General features: G+C 37.0%; 1 protein-coding gene across 1 annotated transcript in view; it reads right to left on the bottom strand.

Annotated features, from left to right (window-relative positions):
* Positions 1–15,682, bottom strand: part of GRAP (GRB2 related adaptor protein) — a 185,407-nt gene that overhangs the window by 167,263 nt on the left and 2,462 nt on the right. The window contains exon 2 of the mRNA XM_053694995.1: positions 10,638–10,897. Coding sequence (XP_053550970.1) covers positions 10,638–10,715 — 78 coding nt within the window. The 5' untranslated portion in view covers positions 10,716–10,897. The remainder of the gene's footprint in view (positions 1–10,637; positions 10,898–15,682) is intronic.

The raw sequence follows: 15,682 nt of genomic DNA, 5'->3' as shown, positions 1-15,682 counted from the left end.
AGCGTTCAGCTCCTAACACAGCCCCATTGATTCCTATGGGGAAATAACATTTACGTCTACACCTAACACCCTAACATGAACCCAGAGTCTAAACACCCCTAATCTTACACTTATTAACCCCATTTCTGCCGTCCCGACATCGTCGCCACCTGCATTATATTATTAACCCCTAATCTTCCGCTCCGAAAACTGCCGCCACCTACATTATAGTTATGAACCCCTAATCTGCTGCCCCCAACATCGCCGAACCCTACATTATATTTATTAACCCCTAATCTGCCACCCCCAATGTCGCTGCCACTATATTAAATGTATTAACCCCTAAATCTAAGTCTAACCCTAACCCCTCTAACTTAAATGTAATTTAAATACATCTAAATAAAATAACTTTAATTAACTAAATAATTCCTATTTAAAACTAAATACTTACCTATAAAATAAACACTAAGCTAGCTACAATATAACTAATAGTTACATTGTAGCTATCTTAGGGTTAATTTTTATTTTACAGGCAAGTTTGTATTTATTTTAACTAGGTACAATAGTTATTCTATCAGCCAATCGGAATTCAAGGGACGCTATCTTGGTACCGTCATTTAGTGTTAGTCATCGGATGGAAGAGGATTCTCCGCGTCGGATGGCTTGAAGATGGACCCGCTCCGCTCCGGATGGATGAAGATAGAAGATGCCGCCTGGATGAAGACTTCTGCCCGTCTGGAGGACCTCTTCTGCCTGGATAGGATGAAGACTTCTGGCCGTCTGGAGGACCACTTGTGCCCGGCTGGGTGAAGACGTCTCACGGTAGAGTGATCTTCAAGGGGGTAGTGTTAGGTTTTATTAAGGGGGGATTGGGTGGGTTTTAGAGTAGGGTTGGGTGTTCGGGTGGTGGGTTGTAATGTTGGGGGGGGATTGTACTTTTTTTTACAGGTAAAAGAGCTGATTACTTTGGGGCAATGCCCCGCAAAAGGCCCTTTTAAGGGCTATTTGTAATTTAGTATAGGGTAGGGATTTTTTTTAATTTGGGGGGCTTTTTATTTTATTAGGGGGAATTAGATTAGGTGTAATTAGTTTAAAAATCTTGTAATTTCTTTATTATTTTCTGTAATTTAGTGGGGTTTTTTTTCGTACTTTAGTTTATTTAATTTAATTGTAATTAATTGTAGTTAGTTTAGGGAATTCATTTAATTATAGTGTAGTGTTAGGTGTAATTGCAACTTAGGTTAAGTTTTATTTTACAGGTAAATTTGTACTTATTTTAACTAGGAAGCTATTAAATATTTAATAACTATTTAATAACTATTGTACCTAGTTAAAATAAATACAAACTTGCCTGTAAAATAAATACAAAGTTGCCTGTAAAATAAAAATAAACCCTAAGCTGGCTACAATGTAATTATTAGTTATATTGTAGCTAGCTTAGGGTTTATTTTATAGGTAAGTACATTTAGTTTTAAATAGGAATAATTTATTTAACTGTAGTTATTTTATTTAGATTTATTTAAATAATATTTCAGTTAGGGGGGTGTTAGGGTTAGACTTAGGTTTAGGGGTTAATACATTTAATATATTTACGGCGACGTTGGGGGCTGCAGATTAGGGGTTAATAAATGTAGGTAGGTGTCGGCGATGTTAGGGACAGCAGATTAGGGGTTAATAAAATTTAACTAGTGTTTGTTAGATGGGAGTGCGGCGGTTTAGGGGTTAATATGTTTATTACAGTGGCTGCGATGTCCAGTCGGCAGATTTAGTGTTAAAAAATGTATTTAAGTGTTTGCGATGTGCGGGGGGGGGGCTCGGTTTAGGGGTTAATTGTTAGTTTATGGGTGTTAGTGTACTTTTTAGCACTTTAGTTAAGAGTTTTATGTTACGGCGTTAGCCCATAAAACTCTTAACTATGGACTTTTAAATGCGGTAACAGTCTTGACAGGAGAGGCTGTACCGCTCACTTTTTCCAAGACTCGTAATACCGGCGTTAGGAAAATCCCATTGAAAAGATAGGACACGCAATTGACGTAAGGGGATTTGCGGTATGTTCGAATCGCAGAAAAAAAGTGAGCGGTACACCTGTACCTGCCAGACTCGTAATACCAGCGGGCGTTAAAAAGCAGCGTTGGGAAAAGATTCACCCCTTAACCACACATAATGACACGTGGTCGTCATCCACACATTGAGTTAAAAGGACATGAAACCCAAATTTTTTCCTTTCATGATTTAGATAAAGAATACAATTTTAAACAACTTTCTAATTTATGTCTATTATCTCATTTGTTTGGTATCATTTGTTGAAGGAGCAGCAATGCACTAATGGTTTCTAACTGAACACATGGGTGAGCCAATCACAATCGATATATATATATATATATACTATATGCAGCCACCAATCAGCAGCTAGAACCTAGGTTCTCTGCTGCTTCTGAACTTGCCTTGATAAACCTTTCAGCAAAGGATAACAAGAGAAGGAAGCAAATTAAATGATAGAAGTAAATTGGAAAGTTGTTTAAAAGTGTATTCTCTAGCTGAATCACGAAAGAAAATGTTTGGGTTTCATGTCCTTTAAGCTTTACGCTCAACAATATTTGTAGTAAAAAAGTGAATGAAGGGCACGTTCATTGATAAAAATCAATGTAGACGCTAAAATAAATAAATAATCATTGTTTAATTTGCTTACACATTCCGCTGTTCCTCCGCTCGAAACGCAAAGTCTATTTCAGTGTAAAATTACTAATCACGCTGTAGCCAATAGCAACATGCCCCCTTTGGCGTCCAGCAACAAAGCTTATGTAAAAAACCATATATAGTATTTTTTACAACCTTGTTTATTAAAATGCCAATTAAAATATAGATTTTGTTTTCACATGTATGCTTAGAAGCGGCCCATTTATGCTTCAGTACCTGGGTAGTGCTTGCTAATTGGTGTCTAAATGTAGCCACCAATCCACAAGCTCTACCCAGGTTCTTAACCAATAATGGTCCGGCTCCTAAGCTTACATTCTTTTTTTTCCAATAAAGAAACCAAGAGAACAAAGAAACATTGATAACAGTAATAAATTAGAAAGTTACTTAAAACTGCCTGACCTATCTGAATCCTGAAAGTTTAATTTTGACTAGACTATCCCTTTAAGATTTGTATAGGTTGAACTCGATGGACTTTAGTCTTTTTTTCCAGCCTCATGTTACTTTGTTAAACACAATGGTATAGGAAACAATGATGCAATAAAAAAATCTAATGCATTAGAGCTTTTTTTTATTGCTACTTTCTATCTTCTTAATTGTTGATATACACTAAGCATATATAAAAATGGCTATTTTACTAATTAAGAGGAACGCTTATAAAAATGTAATACTATAGGGAGGCAAACAGCTTGCAAAGCGGCCCTCAATGGTCACTTTTCACATAAGGTGCAATCCCATTAAAGAAGGAGAAACCCTGTATACAAAAAATAGTAAAAGAGGAGTTTTTGTCCCTACTTGGTTGGCATGGAAGTGTCAAGGTTGGGGCATGGAGTTGGGCTTTAGCCCCTTCAGTACCAGGTATTTTAGAGAAAAACTTGCTCAACGTACTGGAGAATTTTTAGCATTTTTCTATCACTCAATTTAAACAGAAATAGAGCCTTGTTTTTTTTTTATCTAGGCCCATTTTGGTATATTTCATGCCACCATTTTGCAGCCAAATGCGATCACATTAAAAAAAAAAAAAAGTTGTTCACTTTTTCACAACCTTTGGGTTTCTCACTAAGATTAATTATATGCCACTTATGCAGTTATAACACAAATGGTTGTAAAAGCTTCTCTGGGATCCTCTTTGTTCAGAAATAACAGACATGCATGGCTTTGCCGTTGCTCTTTAGTAATTAGTAGGCCGCTAATTGCAGCTGCACAACAACCTTTTAAAATTTCCAGCAGTGAAGGGTTAATTAGTTAGCTGACAAGGGTAATAGTATTCTAGTGTAAAGATTACCCTCCCACCTCCCTAATCCCTCCCAAACAGCTCTCTCTCCCCACTCCTCACCACCATCTTAGGTACTAGTATGCAGTTTACGGCTTTTTTCCCTTCTTTTTTTCTGCAGTGTAGTGATCCCTCCTCAACCCTCCCACCTCCCTGATCCCTCCAAAACAGCTCTTTAACCCTCCCACTAGTGGTGGTCATCTTAAGTACTTGCAGGTGTTTATAGGTATTTTTTATTTATCATTTTTTTCTGTAGTGTAGGTGTCCCTCCTTGCATTCGTTATATAGCCTCCCTCTGATTCCACATTTTTCTATAGTGTAGCGTTCCATCGCTCCTTCTCCCTTCAAAAAAAATAATGTTCTGTAGCGGCCCCTCCCTCCCCACTCTGCTGTTGGGTCACCCATTTGCCTCCCGCCTACGCTTCCACACATACCACTGGCACTAACAGAGATAGTTACAGACAGTGACACAGACAGTGTTTACTGTCTGTAATGATTTGACAATCTGCCTTCACATAGTAACGGAGCACCGATCGTACAATGTTACCATATGAAGACAGATCCCTGCAGCCCATGATCAGCAAGTCTCAGTTACCACTTGACAACCGAGACTGCATGGGCTGCCTAAAGGTCAAATGTAGATCAACGTTATGCGGTATGATGGGCTAGGTACCGCATGACATAGATCTACGTCCGAATGGCACAAGGGGTTAAGGAATTAAAATTAAAATGGGGTCATATTTTATTGAAAGCTCCTGCTCCCCCTCTTGTGGGGCATATCGGAGTGAGTTTGTTGCATCTATGTCAGCGTTCTAGTGGGTTACACTGGTGGGTATGTTCTGATCAGGTTGACAGTAGTGGGTTATAATTAGGGCTTTGCTATTATGGGTTGGCACATTTGATTGGATTAGGGCAAGTATTGTTGTGTGTTTTAACTCTGTTGTTTAATAAGTGTAGGTATTATTGTCAATGTCTATTCTTGTTAAAGTGAAAAATTTCTGGCAAGTATTTTAAAATAATTTTCACAAATAAGCAAAATTATTTACATAGCTAAGCTGCCTGCAGCAGCCAACTCCACCCCCCTTATCAGTGTTTAGACACAGGCATTGTATTTCAACTGAGTTCACAGCTTCTAGGCATGCTCCATCAGATAATCCCTATGCACTTTTGTATTCTACCAAAACAACAATAGATATAGATACAGCCATAGAAGGAAATGTGTGTGTGTGTGTGGGGGGGGGGGGGGGGGGGGTTAGAGCTTTACAATTTAGAAACTAAAAAGAAAGAAGAAAGGGTTAATGGTGAGGCACTGCAGTATAAATTTGCAGGTAAAGTAATTAAAGTACATATTATATTTTGTCTCTATCCCAACTTGTTTTATGTCCCTTTTATTTTATAAAGCAAGTTGCAGCCTTTTCATACCCAAACTTGAATGTGTGGCAATTTTTTATTTAAATGATTGACCGGATCATTATAAACAAGGTGGGATCAAAAGGTAATGTTACATAACACAATAAACTTATTATTAGACAAAAAGAATTCCAAAACATAACAAACTATTTCAGTTCCTGCATAACCTCATATGGTGCATGTGAAGTCAAAAATAGACTGGTAATTTGTACGCAACAAACTAATCATTCTCAGTGTGTCTGAGAACTATGTGTTGTGTCTACGCAGGAAAAATACTTCCTTTCTGAAGAAATTGAGAATTAGAGAATTCACAGCTAGATTTACGTTATATTAATACATTTCATAAAACTATTAAAGCGTGAATTTAAAAAGATAACAATGAGATTTTAGGTTATAACTTTTGTTATGAATGTCAGTTTTTACGTTTCCCTTAAAGGGATAGAAAGATAAAAAATGAATGGCACATGAATGCATTTCAATTTTAAAAAGTTACTGTCTTTCAGTGGCATACACACATATGCTGTGAGGGCCCATGCATCTGTATTTAAACACTGCACTTTCTCATAGCATCAGCAATAGCTTGTATGTAGACATGTGCGTTTCATTTCGTTCTGAATTTAAATTCGGACAAATTTGTCAAAATCGGAGATTCGGATCGATTCGAATTTCCAAATTACTGTAGCCCCGAATCTAACGAATAAATATGAATTAGTTCGGATTTATTCGTAACATTCGGATGGCCATGGACTAATCACAATTACACTAGTATTGTACTGTATATTAGGTTATATCACTCTGCTATGGGTTACACCTAATATTACAGTACATAATACTAGTCTAATACACAGCACATCCCACCTAACACATACCGAACTTCCGAATTTACGAACCGAATACATCCGAATACATCCAAATCTATTCGAATCCGAATGAATCCAAACGAATCCGAAACGAATGCATTTAATGTATCCGAATTCGAATCGATCCGAAAACGAAAATCGAAAACATCCGAATCGATCCGAAACTAACCGAAGCAAATTTTTTCGCCGCGCACAAGTCTACTTGTATGACACAAATTAAGCCTTCACAGACACAATACACACCTCTACCAGCTATCTGAGCTTGCATACTTGGGCATTGGTCCTCAAAGCATATGTGCATATGCCCCTGAAAAACACTAATAAGTGTTACTATAAGTATTTTTCTTAATGGAAATATATTGCATAAATGTACTTACTGAAAATTGAAATACACCCATACACATTTAAATTTTGACCTTTCCACCCTTTAAAGGGGTATTCAAATGCAAAAATTGGTGCACTAATTTGTTACAGTATGTAATGTTTGCATCGCTGACCTTGGCTAACAAGATGGGTCAGGATACAAGTCAAATGATACTGCACGTGCCGTACTGCGCTGAACTCAGCCTTTCACAATCAGTAGCTCTCAATTTCGTATTACAAGTTGAAACTGTGATATCTCATAAAGAATAGTGTAGTACTTTTTGCTGTAGCTTTGGGTAATTATTTTCAGTGTTTTTTTCCCTTTTCAACACTTTACTCCAAAAATTATACTCAATTTACTTGCCGACAAACAAAATAACATTTCAAAGAAACTTTAACTATAGTTAGTATATATATATATATATATATATATATATATATATATATATATATATATAGATATAGATATATATAAACAAAAGGAGGCACTCACTGGTCTTTTAATAAGTGAATTTAATCTTTAAAGCGTTTAAAGATTAAATTCACTTATTAAAAGACCAGTGAGTGCCTCCTTTTGTTCTTATATTTAACCGTTGGCACCCTGGCAGCTGAAATTGAGGTGAGAGAGCTCTCTTTTGAACACTATATATATATATATACAGGTGGCCCTTGGTTTACAACGGTTCAATTTGCACCGTTTTAGAATAACAACCTTTTTTTTTCAGTCATGTGACTGCTATTGAAAAGCATTGAGAAGCAGTGCATTGATTAAAATAGCCAGTAGGTGGAGCTGTCCGCTTGTGTTGCAGCAAAGATATGCAAGCCAAGCAAGCTGAAATTAATCAGTTTAACCAGACCTGAGCTATCGAGCAGCTTGCAAAGGAACAAGATCTTCCTGTCTATAAATCAGTCCAGATTGGAATGCATAGAAAGAACTGTTTGCAGAAAAATGCAAGTAAAGTCTGTGTTGTGTGATTATTTTATTAGGTTTATAATGCTGTTTAGCAAATGTTTTTGTTCATTTAACTTAGTTTAATTATACATTCTGTGTTGTGTGATTATTTTATTAGGTTTATAATGCTGTTTAGCATTTAAAGTCTTCATTTGAAAGCTTTTAAAATAATGTATTAGGTGTTACTTATGACAATTTTGAGAGGGGCCTGGAACCTAACTCCCTCACTTCCCATTGACTTACATTATAAACTGGGTTTCATTTTACAACGGTTTCGATTTACAACCATTCTTTCTGGAACCTAACTCCGGCGTAAACTGAGGGCTACCTGTATATAAAATATTATTATTATTATATATTTGTGTTCTCCACAGAAAATGTTGTTAGCAAGGTGGCATTATGAAGTAGCCAGGTCGGGGCAATGTAATATTTTCTAATATTATATCATTTTCTGTTATCCAAAGCACAAATTTAATTGCATAATTTAACATAAATGTATTTAATGATAATTTGTGCAATAAAAATTTAACATTTTTAATATGAGCTAATTTTAGCTTAATATTGGCTAACATTTTAACCAGGTGGTCAGTAAAATCAGTCGGGTGGTGCATACGCTAGAACACTGAGAAGTTTTAAAGACGCTTTCCAATTTACTTTCATTATCAAATTTTGCACAGTCTTTTAATATTCACACTTTCTGGGGAGCAAAATTCTACTGAGCATGTGCACAAGCTTACAGGGTATACGTATACTAGTCTGTGATTGGCTGATGGCTGTCACATGATACAGGGGCTGGAAAAAGGGAGTGTGAATATAAAAAGACTGCAAAATTAGATAATGGAAGTAAACTTGAAAGTGTCTTAAAACTGCTGCTCTTTCTGAATCATAAAAGTTTATTTTGACTTGAGTGTCCCTTTAAAGGGACACTGTAGTCAGAATGGTAAAGGTTATATCGCAAAACTATACATTCAAATAAAGGTTTTTTCAATGTGGTTCATGTATTAAATGTTTACCGTTTACCAAATATATATGTTTGAAATAATAAATTTTTCCAAACCCACTGTGTTGTCTTGCGAAACGGATTTCCAATCCGTGCTGACAACTGAAGTTGTAAGATGGCGACTCCGAGACGCAATGCACATGCGGGAGTTACCGCAACGTCATTGGATACGTCACCATCCTATGTGGAAGAAGACACGGTTAAATGCGCATGCGTTTTTCCCCCAGTTAGTTCTCATGTCGGCTTGAGTGTCTCAATATGCGCATGCGAGAGGAAGATAATTGTATTGCGCATGCGTTGAATGAGGAGACTAATCTAATTATATGCAAATAATACACATCCTATTGGCGAGATTGTTAGCTCTTAGACGGCCCACATTTGAGGGCTGGATGACGTGATGTCATCGGGATTAAAATAAATATAATTTTAATGCTAAATGGAGCTTTGTTTCATAAAATCAGAAGGTACATTACATTCCTATGGTATTTTAAATGAAAAATGTTTGTTACGTTTTGCAGATAAAAAATCCGAGACTGAAAGTGACCAGATTATGATCAAGTACTTAATTAATGTAAGAGTCTAGCTACACCCTAACAAATACCTACTGTCCTTATTTGAGAGGGACAGTCCCTGATTCTGAGCTCTGAGACAGTCATATGTTCCTATTTGCAGAATTCCCACAGGCCCATTTATCAAGCTCCGTACGGAGCTTGAAGGGCCGTGTTTCTGGCGAGTCTTCAGACTTGCCAAAAACACAACTTATGAAGCAGCGGTCTAAAGACCGCTGCTCCATAACCCTGTCCGCCTGCTCTGAACAGGCGGACAGGAATCGCCGGACATCAACCCGATCGAATACGATCGGGTTGATTGACAGCTCCCTGCTGGCGGCCGATTGGCCGCGAGTCAGCAGGGGGCGGCGTTGCACCAGCAGCTCTTGTGAGCTGCTGGTGCAATGTTAAATGCGGAGAGCTTATTGCTCTCCGCATTTAGCGAGGTCTTGCGGACCTGATCCGCAGTGTCGGATCAGGTCCGCAAGCCCTTTGATAAATGGGCCTGCATGACACAACCACAAACTGCCCAGACACATCCTCAGTGACAACCGTATTAGTGGAAAACAAAATGTCCATGATAATTAGCATATATTTGCATAAATAACTGCAGCGCAAATCAGGAACTAAAGCTGCTTGGACTGATTTTAAATGACCATTTGTTTACAATTAGATTACAATACATTTAGAAGTTTGACCATGATAGAATCTTTATTTCTATTTTAAATCTTTATTTTCAATTTTGACCTGAACATTAAAAATACTGTTGGTAAAATGCTGGCAGGGTGGCAACCCTACCCACTAACCACACACTACCCCACCCCTCCCATAAAATGGTGACCGACCCCTATTAACCTCCTGAGTCTCTGATGCCCAGCCAAAAATATTGGGAGCTATTCTAACTGAAATATCAACATTTTGATTATTTGTTTTTTAAATTCATCCAATCTTAGCCAACTTTAATTTGACTATTGGTTCAACTTGCTGAAACTGTAAAAAAAAGTATTTGCATTGTTTCAAGTAACATTTTTTTTTCCATTTAAAACCAACTTTTAAAATAAATTAGCAGTCAGCACAAAGCCGAAATCCAACTAAAATGAAATAATAGTGTAGAAAGTACAGTTATAGTTTAAAGAGATACAAACCCCAACACTTTTCTTTCATGATTCAGATAGAGAATACCATTTTAAACAACTTTCCAATTTATTTCTATTATCAAATTTGTTTCATTCTCTTGGTGTCCTTTGTTGCAAAGTACTACTGGGAGCTAGCTGAACACATCAGATGAGCCACTGACAAGAGACATATATGTGCAGTCACCAGTTAGCAGCTAGCTCCCAGTAGAGCATTGGTGCCTCTGTGCATACCTAAGTATGCTTTTCAACAAAGGTTACTAAGTGAACAAAGCAAATTAGATAATAGAAACAAACTGGAAAGATAAAAACAATAGAATGGCGAGTAGTAACCATGGTTTGTAGTTGTGCCCAGCAATTTAATGTCTCTGATGATAATATATATCACCCATTTCTATAGACTAGTTTATGAATAAGCGTTTTACCTTCACGGTGTCCCCTTTGTTGAAAGGCAGTTCATCTCGCTCAGTGGTCTTAAAGTTATACATTGCGATGGCTTCCATCTCTTTGTTCGAAGCTCAGAATGTTCACAACTTGAAGTGTAGAACTCTCTCTTTTAAACCATGAAAATGTTCAGAGAGCATTTGTTGGTGGAGCACATAAAGCCATATCCATGAATTCAACCACTTTCAAAGTCCAATGAGACCTTTCATGGGAGGTGTAATGTCCACTTATTAGACAAGGTCTGGAAGATGAAAGCTACAATATAAGGTGCAATCATGGAGTACGTACACACATACAATGTTTCTCTGTTATGTTTATTAACATACTCACACATGAACAACTAGAATCAGTAAATAATATAAAGGGACATTAAATTTGGGTTGCTACCCCAGCCATTTTTTCTGGACAGTTATTATTATAATTCTTCTTTATTTATAAAGCGCCAACAGATTCCGCAATGCTGCCCATGGGTACAAGGATAACAGTACAATGGAGAAACAATACGATAAAAGACAAAATTTTACAGACAAATACAGGGGGAATTGAGGGCCCTATTCCCGTGGGAACTTACAATCTAGAGGGGTAGGATGATGGGAAACAGGAGGTGGGGACTGCAAAGGTGAGAATGATATTAGTGAGGAGATAGATGAGGGCAACTGTTAGTTAATTGAAGTTAGTTTGTTAATAAGTCGGGTGGTAAGATTCCCTGAACAGAAAGGTCTTTAGGGAACGTTTAAAGGAGGAGCGGTTAGGGGCAAGTTTAACAGCTCAAGGAAGTGCGTTCCAGAGGGTTGGTGCCGCACAAGAGAAGTCCTGTAGGCATGAGAGGAGGTGATGGTAGAGGACGCAAGAAGCAGGTCATTGTTGGATCTTAGGGGGCGGGCTGAGTTATATTTGTTGATGTGTGAGGACAGGTAAGGTGGGGCAGCATTGGTGAGAGTTTTGTAGGTCAGGGTGAGAATTTTGAATTTAACTCTGTTGTGAATGGGGAGCCAGTGAAGGGACTCACAGAGAGGTGCAGCAGAAACAGAGCGTTGAGAGAGGTGGATTAGCCTGGCTGATGCAAATTTTAGGATGGCTTGGAGGAGAGAGAGGTGGGAGAGAGGGAGGCCAGTTAGTAAGATAGACATATTGTACAAGTATAGGGATAGCGCTGATAAGCTATTGAAGGACCCCTAGGGGACCCACTTTGGGTATACAATAACAGGAAATATAGATTGGATTATGTTAAATACTCTGTATAGACAATTTATAAGTATTTACATAAAGTGAGGATAATGGATATTATAGTGCACACAATTGTAATCTAGACAAATAAAAGCATATACACAGGTTTTGCTAAAAATATATAAGTAAAGTTTATTTATACTCGTACAATAACATACATAAAAATATAAATATATATCCGGATAAAAAATAATAAAATAAAAGTCCCTCTCTGAAATAAAAGTAATGATATTACTTATAGTATTGCTGATAAATACTGGTAATTAAGGTCACAGTATTATAGATTACAAATAAGAATTAGGGTTACAACTAAAAAACTAATTGTGCGGGACCAAGTGGTGAGCTAGACATATTGCAGGGTTTTTAGGGAGGACCATGGTTCGAGCTGTCCATCAGCACTATTTATGTGCTGTCGAGAGGCACACTACATGTTCCTCCCTTCACACCCTGCAGGATGTGTAGCTCATAACTGTCCAGAAAACATGGCCGAAGTGGCAACCCTACATTAAAGGGACAGTCTAGTCAAAATTAAACTCTCATGATTCAGATAGGGCATGCAATTTTAAACAACTTTCCATTTAAGTTTTGTCATCAATTTTTTTTTCTCTTGGTATTCTTAGTTGAAAGCTTAACCTAGGTAGGCTCATATGCTAATTCCTTAACCATTGAAGGCCGCCTCTTATCTCAATGAATTTGGCAGCTCTTCACGGCTAGAGGGCATTAGTTCATGTGTGCCATATAGATAACCTGGTGCTCACGCCCGTGGAGTTTATTATGAGATTGGCTAAAATGCAAGTCTGTCAAAAGAACTGAAATAAGGGGGCAGTCTGCAGAGGCTTAGATACAAGGTAATCACAGAGGTAAAAAGTATATTAATATAACAGTGTTGGTTATGCAGAACTGGGGAATGGGTAATAAAGGGATTATCTTTTTAAACAATACAAATTCTGAAGTAGTCTGTCCCTTTAAACTCAGAATCAAAGTCCCTATATAGGCCTAGATTACAAGTGGAGTGTAAAATATTAGCATTATTGTGCATAAACATTGTTTAAATGCAATTAATACAGTGTCTATTACAATCCCAAATGAATCTTTATCGCTTGAGGATAGTCTAAGCTCTCTAACGTGTATGTCTGCAAATTTTAAATCCATAAAATGACTTTATCTTCAAAAACTGGAAAACAATTCAGTTGTAGGTGCATAGTGGTAACTTGCATCAGTGTGTTAAAAATGACCATTAAATACAGTAAAACTGCATAATCAACTAATGCATCATTTAAAGACAATGCAATAGCACTTACTCTGAATTTTAAATGAGTAGTAACTTTTTTATGACAAATTTTCAAATTGACTTCAATTTGCAGACCCCCTTTATCATGTGACAGCCATCAGCCAATTACAAACTCATATATGTATATACTGTGAACTCTTGCACATGTTCAGTAGATGATGGTGCCTCAGAAAGTATACATATAAAATTGGGCACAATTTGATAAGGGAAGTAAATTGGAAAGTTCCTGAAAATTGCATGCTCTATCTGAATCTTGAAAATGTAATTTTGACTTTAGTGTCCCTTTTAAAAGAAAAGAGCTGAATTAATATGTTGAGTCCAGAATAAGATGGCTTTTTGTACAAAGATAGATCATGAATTTTCACGAGTTGGCACTTGAACATAATTTTAGAAACGTGTTTAACGCTGCATTGTCTGTTACAATGATATAAAATCTGTACATATGGAAATCTTAAAGGACCAGTCAACACAGTAGATTTGCATAATCAACAAGTGCAATATAACAAGACAATGCAATAGCACTTAGCCTGAACTTCAAATGAGTAGATTTTTTTTCTAACAATTTTAAAAGTTATGTCTTTTTCAACTCCCCCTGTACCATGTGACAGCCATCAGCCAATCACAAATGCATACAAGTACCATGTGACAGCCATCAGCCATTCACAAATGCATACACACTTATTCTTGCACATGCTCAGTAGGAGTACCTTGGAAGTAAATTGGAAAGTTGTTTAAAATGTCATGCTCTATCTGAATCATGAAAGTTTAATTTTGATTGAGTGTCCCTTTAAAAGAAACACAGAAATACGTATTTATAAAATCTAGTGAATATCTTATGAACACAAGCTGATTAATGTAGTTTGAATGATCACTTAGATATCATGAAGTGATCTATGTATTTGCAGTGTTTGTTCTTCAAATTGTCAATTATTATTGGATTCGAAAACTGAATAGATTCATTTAAATTTATTGGATATTTTTAATCTGAAAATGTGTATTAGCACCACATTTTCTATATCTTAAAAAATATTAAAAGAGACATTAATGTGAAAATTAAATATTGATGATTTAGATCAAAGCTTCTTTCGCTTTTTTTCACCCGGGACCCCCTTATAATATGGGTATGTTATGGGTAAAGTCATTGGATTGGATAATCTTAGGTTTACCCAAGTAAAACGGACATTACCCAAACGGCGGTAGGTAAAGCCTGATGTAAGATTATAAGTCTCCTCATAGTGCTTTGAGTAACTGCATCAAACATATATACGATGCACTTTAATTTCCCCATCTTCACTATCTTTGTTGCCTCCGCCTGGGGGTTTCAAGGGGGACAAAGCCCCCCTTGTAAACCTCATTCCCCAAGGTTCACTTGGTGTGGATGCCAGAGGATTGGCGGGGGCCGGGGCACCTTCCTTGAACCCCCCTGGCGGAGGCAAAAAAATAGTGTAGATGGGGGATTTACCGTACATTGGGCTTTATCCACAGCCGCTTGAGTAATGTCCGTTTTACTCGGGTAATCCTAGGATTACCTGGATATCTTACTTTACCCCTAACAGGTATACAATTCTTTGTTTTTTTATACATCAGTATGCAACACAAATGAGGGGATTATTAGCGAAAATAAGTAGACTCATCTTTTGTAGCCATTGTTGATCACTAACAGTTAAACCCGTTGTCTACCTCCATGTACTGTCAATGCAGACTTCCCCCCGCATCTGGCGATAAGCAAAGCCCACGCACTGTGTACTCTGCACAAAATGTTCTTTCTAATTTTTTGGAGCAGTATACACAAAAAAATGTGGCCTTTGCAATTTTTGGCCAAGTGACTAAAATGTGTGTGCACCTTTGAAGAGGTACAAAATTAGCTATGTGCTTATCTCACATTAAGCAAACTCCAATAAAAGTTACTCACTCACACAAACACACACCCTCACTCACAGATACACAAACACACACCCTCACTCACAGATACACAAACACACACCCTCACTCACAGATACACAAACACACACCCTCACTCACAGATACACAAACACACACCCTCACTCACAGAAACACAAACACACACACACACACAGAAACATTTACATACACATACTCACTCATACATACACAAACATATACATATATATAGATAGATAGATAGATACGCACGCACACATAAATATAAATACACCCACATACATAGATATATACACACACATATGCACTCATACATACACAAACACATACATAGATAGACAAACACTCTCACATACATAAATACACACACTCGTATACATACATACAGACACACACACTCGTATACATACATACCTACATACACAAAGACACACTCATATACATACACACACTCTCTTATACATACATACACAAAAACACACTCATATACATACATATAAACACACACACATATACACATACTCATTTACATATATTCACACACATACACATATACACACACACTCATATACATATATATACACACACACTCATATATATATATAT

This window comes from Bombina bombina, chromosome 11, assembly GCF_027579735.1.
Source record: "Bombina bombina isolate aBomBom1 chromosome 11, aBomBom1.pri, whole genome shotgun sequence".
NCBI lineage: Eukaryota > Metazoa > Chordata > Amphibia > Anura > Bombinatoridae > Bombina > Bombina bombina.
The sequence above is the reverse complement of the archived record's forward strand: the minus strand, read 5'-3'. Positions and strand labels throughout refer to the sequence as shown.